This window comes from Urocampus carinirostris, chromosome 5 (assembly GCF_059441175.1).
Source record: "Urocampus carinirostris isolate Australia breed hairy pipefish chromosome 5, RoL_Ucar_1.0, whole genome shotgun sequence".
Classification (NCBI taxonomy): domain Eukaryota; kingdom Metazoa; phylum Chordata; class Actinopteri; order Syngnathiformes; family Syngnathidae; genus Urocampus; species Urocampus carinirostris.
Window position 1 is genome coordinate 22550725 of NC_142353.1, and position 17078 is coordinate 22567802.

At 41.9% G+C, this 17078-nt stretch overlaps 1 protein-coding gene across 1 annotated transcript; it reads left to right on the forward strand.

Moving 5' to 3' along the window:
• Nucleotides 1–1534: 1534 nt before the first annotated feature.
• On the forward strand, nt 1535–15728 carry LOC148365753 (phospholipid phosphatase 1-like). Its single transcript, XM_088336180.1, has 6 exons — nt 1535–1753; nt 9494–9645; nt 9726–10006; nt 10873–10930; nt 11541–11717; nt 13375–15728. Exons 1-6 carry the CDS (start codon nt 1696–1698, stop codon nt 13498–13500), a joined length of 852 nt encoding a protein of 283 aa, XP_088192306.1. The 5' UTR covers nt 1535–1695; the 3' UTR covers nt 13501–15728.
• Nucleotides 15729–17078: the final 1350 nt, after the last annotated feature.

The following is a 17078-nucleotide window of genomic DNA, read 5'->3' on the forward strand; positions in this document are numbered from 1 at the left end:
CGCATGAATTATAATTTCCGTATCCGGCTGAGACAGTATTGAACGGATTTTAGCAATGTTACGAAGATGGAAGAAAGCGGTTCTAGTAATTTTCTTTACATGCGTTTCAAAGGATAGATCAGGGTCAAATATGACACCTAAATCTTTAACTGAGTCACTCTGTGTGATGTGACATTTGTCAATGTTCACAGCAGTTTTTGAGAATAAGTCACGGCATTTAGATGGACCAATGACTAACATTTCGGTCTTTTCAGAGTTAAGACGCAAGAAATTGAGTGACATCCACTCTTTTATCTCAATGAGGCAGGCCTCCAAATTTCCACAGTTTAGTGTGGGAGATTCCTCCAATGGATGATATATGTAACCGCGTTGTACGTGTCCCACCAAAGATCCACATTCACGCTGGACTGGATGATGAGGTTTTTATTATTACAGTTCTGCAAATGGATGAGTCATATAGTTGAGTTTCGTCTGCGTAGCAGTGGAAGCTGATATTGTACTTGCGAATAATATCACTTAATGGAAAATGTAGCCAGCTATTGTAAACACTGGGGACAAGAGTGGCACCAAATTAACACATTTTCATTAGTAGTAGTAGACTAGAAATGTATTTTAAGTCAAGTCGAGTCACGTTTATTTGTATAGCCCCTAATCACAAGCAGTCTCAAAGGGATGTGTAGATCAAGGACTATTGCAAACATCAGACTATTATTACACCACTATTATTACTCCATCTGATCTAAAACCTACATGAGGGCAAGGAAAACTCAAAAACCTCAGCATGAGCAAAATGAAGAAACCTTGAGATGGGACCGCACATGAGTAATCCCCCTTCCAGGATGACCAGGTTCCAAAAGATGTTGCATTAAAACACAGTACAATTGAAAATAAAATATAAAATAGTTAAGATATAAAATAAAAACATAAAATAAAAAGGATGAAGGGGTTGCAATGGATGTAGAATCAACAAACAATAGACAAATATTGTCAACATAAAATATATGAATATACATGTGTTTTAAGCCTAGATTTTGATGTTTGTTAGGTTTCATGAAAAATCTGAGCAGCTTTTGTGTAATTAATTGACACTAAAAAGAATGTGAATCAATGCAAAGAATCTCCTTGGCGTAAATCTAATGCAACAAAGTGCAGTGTTGGCGTGTTTCAAACCTAATTACATTAGCTCTGACTAAGTGACAGGCAAAAGGGGTGGGACCCCTCGATACTGGCCCTTGATTGGCTACTTCTTCCTACTACTTCCTAGTTGTGAATACCATCGGAAAATACAAAACTCTTTCCAACGTTATTTTCTTTTCATTTTTTCGAAAATCAAAATTGAGTGCAAAAGATAGTCCTAAAGTTGAAATTTATTTTTTCACCTATTTAATCCTACTTTGTTCTGCATGCTTTGTGATTAGCTTTTAAACGAGAAGTGCAGTTGTCAGATGAAATTCTCATTCCAACAGGACGCGAAGGCGTCATTGGTAACTACAGAACGGGCTGTCGGCTTCAGCCACACACTGGTAAGTTTCGCTCAAATGCGACCGTAGAAAGATGCTCTAAAAACTACAATTTAGATGAAAGCTCCCCGCTTTTATTCAGGTCGCGCCATGAAGGTGCGTTTTATAGAATAGACCGTTTTCATTTTTGAAGACGTTTTTTTTTCATAAGAACAACAACAACAAAACAGACAGTATGTTTGAAGTTTCTGGGATTCCATACATCGTTTTGGACCTTACGTGCCTCATACTTGGTATGTGAAATCGCTTCATTCCTTAATCTTCCTTTTTTTTCTATTTACTTTTAACAGAAAACTGTTGGAATCGTGCTTTCATTTCCCTATTATAATTATTCCTAAAATATATTCTGCTAAGTGAATCGACAATGTCATGTAATATAATTAAACGATTGTAAATCGTTACGTGAGGAATAGCAGAAAGGCAAATGAAAGTCCTACTCTGTGGAATGTCTGTGTGCGTGTTTTCGTACCACAACTTTATTTTTAGTCCAATCTCTTATTTGTTTTGTAATGAACTAATATATTAGATTCCCTGACTCTGAAAAGTGCCTGCAACATCCAAAAGTCAGTTTTGTTCAATGTGACTATGATGTTACTTTCCTCACTAGTATGTGAGTAGTAGTTATGTCATTCAGTTTTCCAGTCTCTTTTCAGGTGTTTTGGAATACTTCACCGCTGCAGGGCTCAAATCATGACTCATTTAAGTACTGTGTCATTTTTTTTCTCACAGTACAATAGGCTGCAGAACTTCCCTCCCTGAATTCTTGGTATCTCTTAAAAGTAGGGTGCATCGTTTTAGGTCAAGTCAAGTCATGTTTATTTGTAAAGGTATAACTCTTTATCAAAAGGAGTCTCCAAAGAGCTGCACAGACCACAGATTTTTGCAAACTCCAGACTATTATTACACCATCCCCTGATCTAAAACCTAGATGAGAGCAAGGGAAAAACTCAAAAACCTCTACATGAGGAAAATGGAGATACCTTGAGAAGGGACCGCACACGAGATAATCCCTCTTCCAGCATGTGTCACGAGGCGTGGTGGCGTGGAAGGTGACCGGACCAGAACGGAGGCAGGAGGCATGAAGGGAGAACTCAAATGCGTTGACGATCCATAAGTTTTATTTAATAAAATAAAAGTCGCCCAATACTCCGGGGCAAAACAGAACAATACAGAGTTCCTCCGGCACGAACTCAACAGGACATGGCATAACAGACTAAAACATGACAAGGCATAACAGACTAAAACAGGACAAGCATAACAGACCGGGATTGTGTATAAGAGTAATGAACCAGCAACCGCAGAGCCCGCAATGCAGCCTTAAATAGCAGACCCACAATTAGTGGAACTGCTTCAGCTGTTGCCCAGAGGGCGGGGCAGACTGGTCACCAAGGCGACCGTGACAGAGCCCCCCTCTTAAGGGACAGCTCCCGAGGTCCCAAAAAGAAAAAATTACAACCTCACGCCCCGGAATGTTGACGCTCGCGATTGGGGCAACCCCGCTCCCTCCTCCGAACACGCAGGAACGGGGAGAGGCAGGCGCCATCTGCGTCGGGCGGATCGGAATCGGCGCTCGGCAGGGAGGGGGTCTGGTGGGCAAACTGGACAGGGGATAACAGACAGGCAGAACCGACAGGAACAGGACAGGCAAAATCAGGGCAGAATCAGAACAGGTAAACAGGACAGGCAAAATCAGAACAGGTAAACAGGACAGGCCTCTACAGAAGAGTCGCACTCAGGACAGGCCTCTACAGAAGAGTCGCACTCAGGACAGGCCGATGCAGAAGAGTCGCACCCAGGTCAGGCCGATGCAGAAGAGTCGCACTCAGGTCAGGCCGATGCAGAAGCGTCGCACTCAGGTCAGGCCGATGCAGAAGAGTCGCACTCAGGTCAGGCCGATGCAGAAGAGTCGCACTCAGGGGGTTCAGGTTCAGAAGAGTCAGACTCTGGGGGTTCAGGTTCAGAAGAGTCAGACTCTGGGGGTTCAGGTTCAGAAGAGTCAGACTCTGGGGGTTCGGGTTCAGAAGAGTCAGACTCTGGGGGTTCGGGTTCAGAAGAGTCAGACTCAGGGGGTTCGGGTTCAGAAGAGTCAGACTCAGGGGGTTCGGGTTCAGAAGAGTCAGACTCAGGGGGTTCGGGTTCAGAAGAGTCAGACTCAGGGGGTTCGGGTTCAGAAGAGTCAGACTCAGGGGGTTCGGGTTCAGAAGAGTCAGACTCAGGGGGTTCGGGTTCAGAAGAGTCAGACTCAGGGGGTTCGGGTTCAGAAGAGTCAGACTCAGGGGGTTCGGGTTCAGAAGAGTCAGACTCAGGGGGTTCGGGTTCAGAGTGGCGATTCAGACAGGACAGGCGGAATCAGAACAGGCAAAACATGAGAGGGTCAAAATCAAAACAGACAAGACATGAGAGAGTCAAAATCAGAACAGACAAGACATAAGAGAGTCAAAATCAGAACAGACAAGACATGAGAGAGTCAAAATCAGAACCGGCAAAACAGGAGGAGCGGAGTCGGACTGGCAGGCAGCGGAGTCGGAGTCGGCCCGACGGGCAGCGGAGTCGGAGTCGGCCCGACGGGCAGCAGAGTCGGAGTCGGGCTGGCACGCAGGGGAGACGGAATAGCAGGCAATCGGCACGGGAGTCGGGCAGGCAGGCATGAGAGTCGAACAGGCAGGCGTCAATTCTTCCCGGGACCCCATTCGAGGCACAGCAAGGGCCACGACGGGCGGGGCCGTGGTTCGAACGGGCAGGGAAGGCCAACTCAGTAGGCGCCTGCCGAACTGCGCTCTCCAGCTCTCCCCAAGTCGCGCTGGGATCGTTCGCTGAGTTCTATTTGTTGGCTGGTTCATTCTGTCACGAGGCGTGGTGGCGTGGAAGGTGACCGGACCAGAACGGAGGCAGGAGGCATGAAGGAAGAACTCAAATGCGTTGACGATTCATAAGTTTTATTTAATAAAATAAAAGTCGCCCAATACTCCGGGGCAAAACAGAACAATACAGAGTTCCTCCGGCACGAACTCAACAGGACATGGCATAACAGACTAAAACATGACAAGGCATAACAGACCGGGATTGTGTATAAGAGTAATGAACCAGCAACCGCAGAGCCCGCAATGCAGCCTTAAATAGCAGACCCACAATTAGTGGAACTGCTTCAGCTGTTGCCCAGAGGGCGGGGCAGACTGGTCACCAAGGCGACCGTGACAGCATGACCAGGCTGCAACAGATGTCGCAATAACAAAAAATACACAGATATTGTCAACGTGAAATGTAGGTCATTCATAAACTATAGAATAGATGTGTGTTTTAATCCTAGATTTAAACAGTTTCACCGAGGTTGCAGATCGAATCTCAGGGGGCAAAGCATTTCACAGCATCGGGGCCCGAATAGAGAAGGCTCTCAAACCTGCGGATATCTTCTTGGCTCTTGGGATCACTAGTAGACGACTATTTGCAGGGCGAAGGCTCCAGACCGGAACATAGGTGTCCTTAAAAAGTTTAAAGTTAAATAGATATTTTTAAATGTGTGTTAACAATACCCAACTGAGGCAAAGAGCCCTCATATTTTATTTTCCACTGCGTCCATCTATTGTTATCTTACTTTTTATTAGAGCTGTTCGAGGCGGAACGAAAATATTAAGTTGCGGAATGGGCTTAGGGAGTGCTGGAGAGTGACGTCATAATAATAATAATAATAATTTCCTTGTATTGTCATTCTGTGTAACAATGTACACAGAACGAAATGTCGATTGCACCTGACCCGTTGTAGCGAGCCGATGCAGCCGCAGCCAACAGAGGGCGCCGCCGACCACTTTTTAAGTCTTAGGAATGACTCGGCCGGGGCGCGAACCACCGACCTCCCAGTCTCAAAGCGGGCGCCTTACCATCTAGGCTACTGAGCTGGCATGCTCGTCACAGCGGGTTTTTTTCTTCATTTGTTAGTGTTGTATGAAATTGGTGGAAGTAAGAAAAAGCCCACTTTTAGTAGAGTCCAAACGCCAACCCAAAACCCCCAAAAAGATGAAAAAAAACATTTTTTGAGTATGTCTGAGAGATGCACGTACATGCATGCGCATCATGAATTGGCTGAAAGAGGTTGCGATCATGACTTTGAGCCTGGAGATGGCGGCAGGGAGTATAAAAGTTCCAAATTCCGTAAAGCTTTTTTAATGAAAGCCAACTCAAGAGAAATTAAGTATGAGTTGATTATTTTTTTGGTAATAAAAGATTCGATTGTTCGCCTCAGTCACAATTTAGGTTTCATGTCATTAGTGATTCATTGCCCAAATCTTTTTCGCCTTATTTACATTTTTTTCCCCTCCTTTTCATCCAAATAAATTGTTACAAAATGTGCAACTTTATAAGACAAAAAGGCTGACTGGAAAAAGCCGCAACCTATCTTGCTCCTTTTCTTTTGACTGTCCAAACATTTTTCACAATAATATATTTAAAAAATAACATTATCATAACAGTATTAAATGAACAAAAGAATCACAACATACCATCAGGTTTGAATATATTCATGTCAGATTCACCGTATCACAGTCACACAACATATTTATACATGGATAAGCCCTGACCTTGGTTCACAAATTTTAAAGGTGGTGTACTGGATTTGAAACGATGTTACTGTCTGCCACCATCTTCTGTCTTAAAATCATAAAGGCCCGAAGCCTTCGTTCCGAGAGCGCCGGTCTCCTGGTGATCCCAAGAGCCAAGAAGTGTTCCGCTGGTTCGAGAGCGTTCTCCATCCGGGCACCGGTGTTGTGGAATGCTCTTCCCCCTGAGATCCGATCTGCAACCTCGGTGGAAATGTTTAAATCTAGGCTTAAAACTCACTTCTACTCTATAGCATACGAGTAACCTAATCTTATATGTAATAACTTGTGAAGCCCTTAGAGACTAATTGTGATTAAGGGCTATACAAATAAAAATGACTTGACTTGACTTGACTTAGGCAGCTTGTGCTAGTAAATGCATTTCTTAGACACGGTCGAATAAACTGTTCTTTTTTGGGGGCTGGCTTTTGGACATTACTTAAAACAGGCTTTTTCATATTTTCGCAACTTTTATGCTCTAATGACAAATAGAATTTAAAAAAAACCCTGCAGGGACGACGAGTATGGCTTCACTCTCCAGCACGACGCGCCCCACCCTAAAAGATAACTGTGCCGTGAAAAAGTATTTACCCCCTTCCCAATTTCTCTGTTTGTTTTTTGCATATTTATCACTCACAAATGTTTCAGATCATCAAACTAACTTTAATATCACACAGAGGCAACTCAAGGAAATACAAAATTGGGTTTTGAAATGTTGATTCCATTTAGTAAAGGTGGGGTGCGCAGTTTGAGGTGTCCTTAAAAAGTTTAAAATTTAATATTTTCTCTATTAAATATGTGTTGACAATGCCCAACTGAGTTCAAAGCACCTCTATATTTTTTTCTGTTTTGATCTTACTTTTATTATCTGTGTGCCTGGCACGAAGCGCATCTATTAGGCTGTGGAGGGAAGAAGGCGGGGGATCAGGAAGGGAGTGATATCACGTGGGTGCTGGCGTTCTTCTCTTATTCCAGGATTAAAATGGTGAAAGTAAGAAAGGGACTGTTGCAAATAAAGTCCAAATGCCAACCCAAACAAATAATCCATTATTTTGCATAATTCAGTAAATGTTTTGAACAATGTGCATTATTTAGAAGACAGGAGCCACCAACTAATTATTTGATGGATAGCAATACAATGAATCCTCCCTTCAATGTGACTGACCTTATACAGTGAGATTGTCGTCTTAAAACATTGTTTCTTAGTATTGCCCTTTTAAGTCTTTTTCTTAGTTGTTCCAAAATGTAATTCCATAGAAATCAATAACAAACACCACTAACTGATTATAAGAAAATGTTTACACTTACCATTTTGTAGCCCTCCAGGAAGAATTCCTCACTTTTTTCCACTTTCATCAATGTTTCTGAGTTTTCAGGTCTCTTTTGAGGTGACTACTTCAGTAGTGATGGATGCTGAAAGAATTCACCATTGTCATTAGTACGCTGCAAATAATAAATATATATATTTTTTAAATAATAAGTTTAAAAGCACCATATGTATTATTTGACCACTAGATGTGGAGCTATAATGTCATGCAACTGAAAACGATTGGTAAAAATAAAAAGTACGTACAAGGAACAATAAAAACTACAGAGACTCAAAGTGACGAAATTGCTCCTTTGGACCGAGGATGTTGGTTCCCTTAGCAGCAAGAGTAAGGGTAATCATGTCAGCTCCCTCTAGTTGAGGCTCATGTGATATAAAATAAATGTAAATCTCTCAACTGCCAAGTATAATATTGAAAAAAAAATGCACGTTATTTATTTATGTTTTGCCTATTTTTTTAATGTTTTTTTTTTTACCATTTAGAATGTGTTAAATGTTACACATTGTCCTTTTAAACAAATAACATATTAATACTAATGCAGACTAATCTGTTTTTGTCAAATATGCCTCAATGATGCATTGTGGAATAATTATATGTAAAAATACACTGTATCTATTTGTGTATAACGCCCACCTTTGATTTTTGATTAAAAATCTGTATAATATTTAGTTTCACTTTTTCCCAGCCCAAACTAAGCATTGTAAGTGACAACCTTGTTAAATATGTGTGTCCATGATTAAAATTATTTATAAACTGTGAAAACAATACCAGCGTAAGATTTACATTGTATTTACTGAATGTCCTTTAAAGTCCAATTTATCATATATAGAGATTTTATATTATATTAATCTGTTTGTCGCTCAAATTGTCAACCTCAGCAGTGCAAGTTTAAACTTTAAAACACTGCAGTAAAAACAATAATCCTAATACTGCCAAATTCCAGTTAATTAGGTTGTCAAAGTGTAATATTTTAAAAAATTGGTCTTGTTTTTCGAATGCAGATTCAGCAAAGTTAGAGTAGGGCGATGAAGTGTTGCATGGACAGGTACTGGAAGAAGTCGAAAAGCTTTAGGTACTTGGGTTGTGGTGTGGCTGCAGTAGAATAGAGTGCAAGGTATTGCACAGAGTGAATCAAAGAAAGCAAGGTTTTGGGTGCTCTGAGGAGAGTGATGAGCAATAAGAGTATGAGTATGGATGTTAAGAGGAGACTGTATGAGAGTGTGGTTGTGCCGACTGTGTTGTATGGTGCAGAGACTTGGAGCCTGAACGCAGATTTGAGAAGGTAATTAAATGTTTTTGAGATGAAGTGTTTGAGGAGTATGTTTAGGAGTGACAAGATTGGATAGATTGAGTAATGAAATTGTGAGAGACAGAACTGGAGTAGTAGTGGAACTGAGCAAGCGTGTGGATAAGAGAGTACTCGGTTGGTTTGGGCACATGGAGAGGATGGATGAGGAGCAAATGTTAAAGAGGATCTACAGAGTAGAAGTAAATGGAAGGAGACCAAGAGGAAGTGGATGGATGGTGTGATGAGTGCACAGCAGGAAAGAGGTTTAAATATAGTGGAGGCTAGAGCTCTTGTTGGTGATAGAAATGAGTGGAGAGGTGTTGCAAAAGGATAGTGCGATGTTTAGACGCGTTCTAAGGGATGGGCAGGGCACCCGTATGATGCGGCAGGGGTAAACCAGTGAAAGCTGTCGGGCACTGCTGTTGAACAGAAGAGTGTGTTGTGTCACCCTGACCCGAGTGACATGGCCGCTTTCTCGTGTCCCGTTTCATCTGGAGGGACAAAAGCATGACCAACTTGGGTGCCGAGATGCTTAACTTGTTTGGGTGTTTGGGCATTTAGGTTGGCGATGGTCAAATCTTTTGTGTTTTTTTTTTTTTTCTTTTTCTGTATATGTGTTTGTCTTGCTGTCGGTCACCCCTCTCGAGGGATATGACCAGGTTAGATAGATAGACTTCATCTCTTTGCGTGAATGATCAATATTAAACTTAAATTCCATAACAAAAGTAATTTCTGATCCAAATCTCTTTTTCCACATTGCATCACCAGTGGGACTCCCTTTCTTCATCCTCACCCCCCAGCACAGCCCATTCAAACGAGGCTTTTTCTGCAATGACGAGTCCATCCGCTACCCCCTTAAAAAGGACACCATTTCCTATCAGCTGCTTGGCGGGGTCATGATCCCCTTTACGCTCATTGTCGTAAGAGCACAAAAAGTTATGATTTCTCATTATCCAATAGGCGGCATCCAACCTTATTCCCTCTCTGGCTTCTATTGTAGTTCCTCTGCGGCGAGTGTCTTACCGTCTATCTGCCGCGCAGTAAGAGTAAGGCGCTCGGCCGCAAGTACGCAGCGTGCATCTACAAGGTGGTGGGCTGCTACTTGTTCGGGGCGGCGGCCAGCCAGTCGCTGACGGACATTGCCAAGTATTCAGTGGGGCGTTTGCGGCCGCACTTCTTGGCTGTTTGCGAGCCGCTTTGGGATCACGTCAACTGCAAAGATGGAGGATACGTGGAGAACGTCACCTGTACCGGTGACCAGTTCCTGGTGGATGAGGCCAGGTACAAACATACTGTGAATAAATCAATATTGACATTGATTACTGTACTGTTTTAGCCCCGAGCAAAACTGTCGATCAGCATTTTGTTTGGGCGCCAGGTATTTTTTTGTTGCTTTAATTTATAATAGGGGTAACATCTTACGCCCGAGCCAGACTCGAAATACGTGTCAGGCCTAAAATGTCAATCATTACGTTCGGGTTTCTCCGAGCTTCTCTCACTGACCTTTTTTTATAATTATCCACTAGTCATTGTTCTTTGGGGTTTTTTTTGTGTCATGCGGTGGAGGCTCACCGCAGTGGATTCAGTCCCACTCTTGGGCAGTGCAGCTCGTTTTGCTGCGCTCAGTGAGGCACTTGGTTAGGCGTTCGGTGAGGGCACTCAGTGAGTCGCTCGGGCACCCTCACCGAACGCCTAACCGAGTGCCTCACAGAGTGCCTCACCGAGCGCAGCAACGCGGGCTGCACTGCCCGAGAGGGGGACTGAATCTACCGCACGACACAAAGAAAAAGAAACAAAGAACAACGACTGGTGGATCACCCCAATATATTTGTAGAAAAATTTCTTAATGTTTCTGTTATTTTATATGTATTGTATTGCACCTGTTTTTTTCAAATGTATGAAGGTATAAATATTGAGCATGAACAGTTTTCAAACCTTAAAAAACAAAAGTACAGTAATTGTAAATTGTGTATGTTACCTATTTAATTGATATTTTGGGAAACATGAACTATTTCATATACAGTATACCAAGTTTTTTTTTGTATATTTACCTGTGATACCAGATAACCATATTATTTATTTGAAATTACTACTTGAGCAGTATTTATTCTTATGTTTATGTTTTGACTTTTTCTTGTTGTTTGCAGGCTGTCCTTCTACTCTGGCCATTCGTCATTCTCCATGTACTGTATGTTGTTTCTTGTTGTAAGTATTTTTTTACACATACAAGTTCACCATTGCAGACATATAGCAGGTTGCATGCTAATATGCAAACTAAAAAGGGCAACCAATTATAAAATAATTGTAGCCCAAGTTCTGGTTCTAAAAATAGCTCACCAGTGATTGTGATTTTCTAGGGAAATTTGATTTTCTAACTGATGTTGTGTTTTAGTGATTGATGAGCCTGTTTTAATAATACTTGTACCTCAACCTATTTATAATACGATAATAACATTGTAACAGCAATAACACGCTAAGTTATTTTTCAAATGCTAAAACTGGTAGCCTTTTGCGCTAATCTAAACTAACTAAATCTATCTAATCTCAACCTATCCAATCCAAATATAACCTACTTGCCTGCCTGTAACGCCCCAAAATGGGTGCCGCAGCTCTTGACCATTAATGACTCGAAGCGGCCGAATCCAATCTTTTATCATTTTCCTTGTTAATAACAGAAAAGTAGCTATTCTCTTAAGAAAGGTTGTTGGCCCCTGCCCTGGAACAATGCTTTATAAAGAATGTACCACTGTACGTGTCATTGAAAATGCTGCATATACATTTTAAAACCATGGAATAAATCTCCTGCTGTCATCAGTTGTACATCCAAGCCAGGCTGAAGGCAAAGTGGGCAAGGATGCTTCGGCCCACCATACAGTTTTTCCTGCTCGCCACTGCTGTTTACGTGGGGCTGTCCCGCGTGTCCGACTACATGCACCACTGGACCGACGTGCTAGCCGGCCTCCTGCAGGGCGGTGCTGTAGCTGCCTTCACTGTGAGATCTCCCATATCTCTTTACCGTTTTATGTTTTCACACAAATAGAGGAGTAGAAGTAGCACGCAAATATTGAGTCTGTACTTCACTTAGTGTTCAGAGTCCAGGTACCGTAAATTACAGATTACAGAGCGCACCCGATTCAAGGCTTCATGCTCAGATTTAAGAACGAAACTCAATTCGGTCTTTCCACAAGCCGCAACGGACTTTTAGCCGCAGGCTTAAGCCGGGTGCACACCTGACGCGGACTGCGTAGGGAATTTGCTGTTGACGCCTTCGGCCGCAGAACGGCAAGGACCCCATGCTCCTGCACAATTGAAGCCTTTTTTTTAGCTCCTTTGCAAGTTGTTAACGTCTCGTGGTTTTTTTTATGATGATACGACCATTCAAGATGGAGACTACTAGGTCGATTACGTAACAGAGTATATATTTACTACTACGCCAAAAGAAAACGCGAAGGAGGGCTGTGTCGCATAAAATTTGAGCCCTATATTTATAGAAGACAGTGTCAGGGCAACCATACTGTGGAGAATAGTACCAGATTGCAACATATACTTGCATTCGCTTGTTGTCATTTATTGAGGAATAAAGGAAACTTCAGCTGCATGACAATGATCCCAATGATATAGAAGCGTTTTATTTCCATGTTTTCCGGAACACGTTACCATTTTAAATACTAACTACCACCAAAGAGTCTGATAGGGTTGAAAAAGACTAGCACATATTTACTACTGCACTGAAAGAAAACACAAAGCGCTGCGTTACATAAAATGTGAGCTCTATATTTTTAGACGACAGCGCCAGGGCAACCGCGCTGTTGAGAATAGTGCCAGATTGCAACACCAACGCGAGAAGTCGTCTTTTTGAGTTGTTGTCATTGGTGGTTTCGGCGGTAACAAACCAAATTGCATTCACATGTCATCGCTCTTCGAGAATTAAAGAAACTCAAGTGAACCAACTTTGACTCTGACGATAAGAAAAGAGAACTGCTGCTTGTTGGACGGAAAAGTACGCTATTGATCAATTCAATATTTAAAAATGATTTGTGAGTGAAAAAAGTTTTAGTAACGTGAGTGACTAGTCTGTATTAAGTAAAATACCTTCAAACCCCTCGTTTTGCTGCTGCTGTAATATTTCTCCTCTAGAGGGGCGTCATAAATGTCTTAATATGTCACCGTAGTGTTTTGTAGTTGGAGTACAAAAGGGAAGCTTGCTGTTTTCCTCTTTTCCTCAGACACTTGAGGTATTTGGTGACCGAGAGTCAAAATTATCAATCATGTTTCTCACTATTGATTCATTCATGCCAAGTTTACTGGCGGCAGCTTGATTTCCGAGGTTAAATTAAATGTTGCATCATATACTTTTCTTCTAAAATTTTCCATGTTGATGGGGGTTAGTACAAGTGACTGGTTTACAATAACACAAGCTATGATTGATCATAGAATTCAATTGGATATCTCAGAATTACACATTAATTTTATTGGTCTACTGTTTCTGGACAAAATGTTTTTCCTGTCACAAAAAAATAGGGTGCACCGTAGGTAAAGCTGCAGTTTTTTTTTTAATGTAGTAAAAAAGTGGCTGCCTGTAGTCCGGAATTTACGGTACTCTTTGGATCTTTTACGTTATGTAGGGACTAACACAATTTCCTCTACAGGTGTTTTGCGTGTCCAACTTCTTCCAGCAGCCCCTGCAGGCAGGTGTGTCTCAGGCGGAAGGAGGCCAACACACAAGCTTACACGAGAACCCGCCCAATTCCAATCACTATGGCAGCACTGACTGAGCCCTCGCCCCTCCCGTCCCCCTCACTGGATCTCTTTGGCAGGAGGAGCCATCAGAGAGTGGCGAAGCGCTTTACTAATAGTGAACTCAAACTAGGAACATCTATCACATACCATGAATGGTAGATGGTCTGCATTTCTATAGCGCTTTTCAAGTCAACGAAGACCTCCCAAAGCCCTTTACAATGTGCTTCACACTTACCCATTCACACTCACACACCAATAGCGGCCAAGACTTCTCACTTTCCCCTGACCCTGTCCTCTTTCAGACCGCTCTCCCATTACTCTACTGAACTGTGGCCTCCCATCTAGACGTTATCACGTTATCTCAAGAATAACCGATCTCTAATTCTAGGCAGAGGGCATATTGGACCCTTCGAAGAGCTGTTTTCAACTGCATTGGTATGGCCACGTCACAAGATCATCAGGACCGACCAAGATTTTTCTCTAGGGCACAGTCTAACCGGACAAAAGGAGAGGAAGACAGAGAAAGAACTGGGCCAACAACATCAAGGAATGGACTTTTTTAATTACCCATAAGCAGGCCAAGAACCAGCAGCAGTTGAGGAAGCTGCCCACAGTCGCGTCCTCAGTGGTCCCCCGATGACCCAGGCGGTTAGGGGATCCGTGAATTATCGGCAGGCATCAAGGAGAGATAACTTGACAACACAGTAGCAAAGATTTGTTTTTTTTTCCGTTCTGATCGCTCGCTTTATTCATCGTTCATATGTTTGTACGTGACGTCTTTGTTAGTCCCGTGGCCATGTGATGTTTGGGGAATCTGACCGAGCTCACTCTCACCTCTCTCAAGCCTGCACGACTGAGGATCTGTGCCGTGCTCAGGCAAGAACAGATTGCTCTCACATTACCTAGGACTTCAGTAGCAAGCCTGCTTGTGCATGGGACGATCGCTCCAGTTTGAATGCGCCCTAAAAACGAGGACTTTTTAGACCGGATGCGAGCACCCTGCCAAACAGAAATGATCCTTTTTCTTTTTTGTCTTTTTTTTATACAACAGTGTGGCATGTGGTTGGCATAGTTTGTGTGTCACCCAGAAATGAAATTCCATTTGCTGTGAATAATAGCAGTCTTGTGTGCTCCGGTCCAGCAGGTTCGAAGGGAGAGCATGGCACCTTCCAATCTTCCGCTGATCTCAAAGCTGACATGCACTTCCTGTTAGAAGATGTTAGTCATGTCTTTTTTCGCCTGAGTCGACAACCTAAATGGCATCGTACACAACACAAAACCAACATCTCAATTCTTCATTTATGCTTTGTGCTTTAACATTGCACCTTATATTGTATCTATCTTAGATCTTTCCTGGGTGTTTTCCCCTTCTGGGAGACTAAGGTTTTCTGGAAACCAGAACAAATCAAGGACAGATGTAGCAGTGTTATACTCAAATACTATATCCCCATCAACTGGCTGTTCCTAAAAAAGGAAAAACAAAATAATACAAGAATTAGAGGCGCTGATGTGGTGGTTCTGGCGTGGATGAGGTCTTCTCCTGGTTTGGCAATTAATGTTTCTTCACCAGAGTCAGAGTAACCCCTAGGTCAGTGTATATTTAGAAACTAAGAGAAATGATAGTGAGGTTAACAGAAGCAGAGTGATGACCACAAACGCCCACCCCGATCATCTAAATAACCATGGTGGGAAAACACTCCTATATTTTGATATGTAAGGAGTTGTCCCCAAAGACTTGATGAGGTGACATTATTGTCACAGTTGCCATGGCGCCCAATTGGCCCCGCCCATGTAGCGCTACCTGCGGCTCGATAACAGATTAGCTTTCTGTCTATTTTCTATTTTAAGTTCAGGGCTGTCACGCTTCCTTTGTCAGCCCGTCAACGAAGTTCTGCCCCGAGAGACGAGGGTTTCGACTTGGTCCTGTTCCTGTTGATATTTCCTGTCTGGTATTGTTCCCGTTTATTTTGTCCTGTTTAAATTCGGTTTCCAGTTTTGTTTCTGTCTATTTTTGTCCTGTTTATTATTTTTTTCAGTTTTCGTTCCTGTCTAGTTTCTCCTGTTTATTTTCTATATCCCGATTCATTATCTATCCTGTCTGTCCCGTCCTGTCCGGTATGGACCCCTAGCTGTCCGATATCAACTCGGGTAATTGGAATCGATCTCGTTGGTCTCTGGCTTCCTATCTTTCCATGCCAGACCACTGCCTAACGTGCATGACTCCCCATTTCACGTAAAATAAAAGGCTTGTGTGAGAACGTCACGCGTTTGGGTCCTGATCCCTTTCTGGTTCTTAACACTTATGCTAATATGACACCAGTTTTGAAGGCCTTAACATTAATCAAATCCCATGAAATTTGGTAGATGCATGGGCCTCGGGCAAATTTGGAATTTTGTTTTTTTGCGATTTTACAAAGCTTGTTCCACTATCGCTCTGTAGATTTCTTCAATAAAACAGTCCTGTTTGTATTTTGTGGCGAGAGTTATGGACATTATTGAGTAAGTGAAGAAAATCTTTGAAGTCATATGATGCATAAATGAATGCAGTTGTATATGACTTTTTTATATTTTGATTTTATTTTTACATCTATTGCTTCTTTGTATCAGTCACAAGTTAGTTTTCCTGTACGTGGTTTACCCGATTTTCTTTCTATAACTGAGAAAGAAAAATACTATCTGGTGGGGGTGGGGCTTCTAATTTGCCCTATTATGTGTGCATTGCCACAACAGACAATACTTTTCATTGTTAGTCAATAAACCTTTTGTATTTTTTTTCAACTTCTCAGATTCCAATGTGACAATACCATGGCGATAAGGTACAATGAAGCGCGAGGAACCTTTATAAGCTCCTTGCAGATCTTGTTGGATCTTTTCTTGTAAAATATAAAACACACTATACACTCCTGACAAGGTCTCACAGCACACCTCTGATAAACAATGTTAAAATACCAAAATAGGTACAAGTATTTCTTTAGTCCAAAACATAGTCCGAGTGGACCATGTTTAGAGCCTCTTACTATCACAGCGGAAGATTGGAGCTGTGGCCATAAGGTGGTGGGTGTGATGGGTTGTTTTTTCTACTTTAATTAAAATGACTATTTCATAGAAACAAATGATATCGTAAACCTTCCCAGTTTCAAGTGTAAAAAAGGAGCATGTTGAATCCATGAAAATGTAATACGATCGTACAGTGGCAACTCTAAACACGATCATATCGATATGAGTTTCGGAACAAATATAGGTACTAATTCCTTTTATACAAATAGTATTTTGTTGATTTATTTTTGTTAAATACCAAGTTATAAAAGAATGTACTTTTTTCAGAACTATGGCCTTAGGTTTTTGACACGGGATGTAAACATTTTTTTTCAAAATGCAAGAAATACAATTATTCAATTTTGGCCCTTTGTCATATTGTTTTTTTTTTTTTTAATGAAGAAAATTATGAAGATTTGACCACAAAAACTCAAAAGATATCCTCTTCTCTTCTGAAACTTAAGCAGCAGTTCGATTGGATGATCATGTATGCTATAATGCAAATGGTCTGCATTTATATAGCGCTTTTCAAGTCAATGAAGACCTCCCAAAGCACTTCACACCCATTCACAGCATC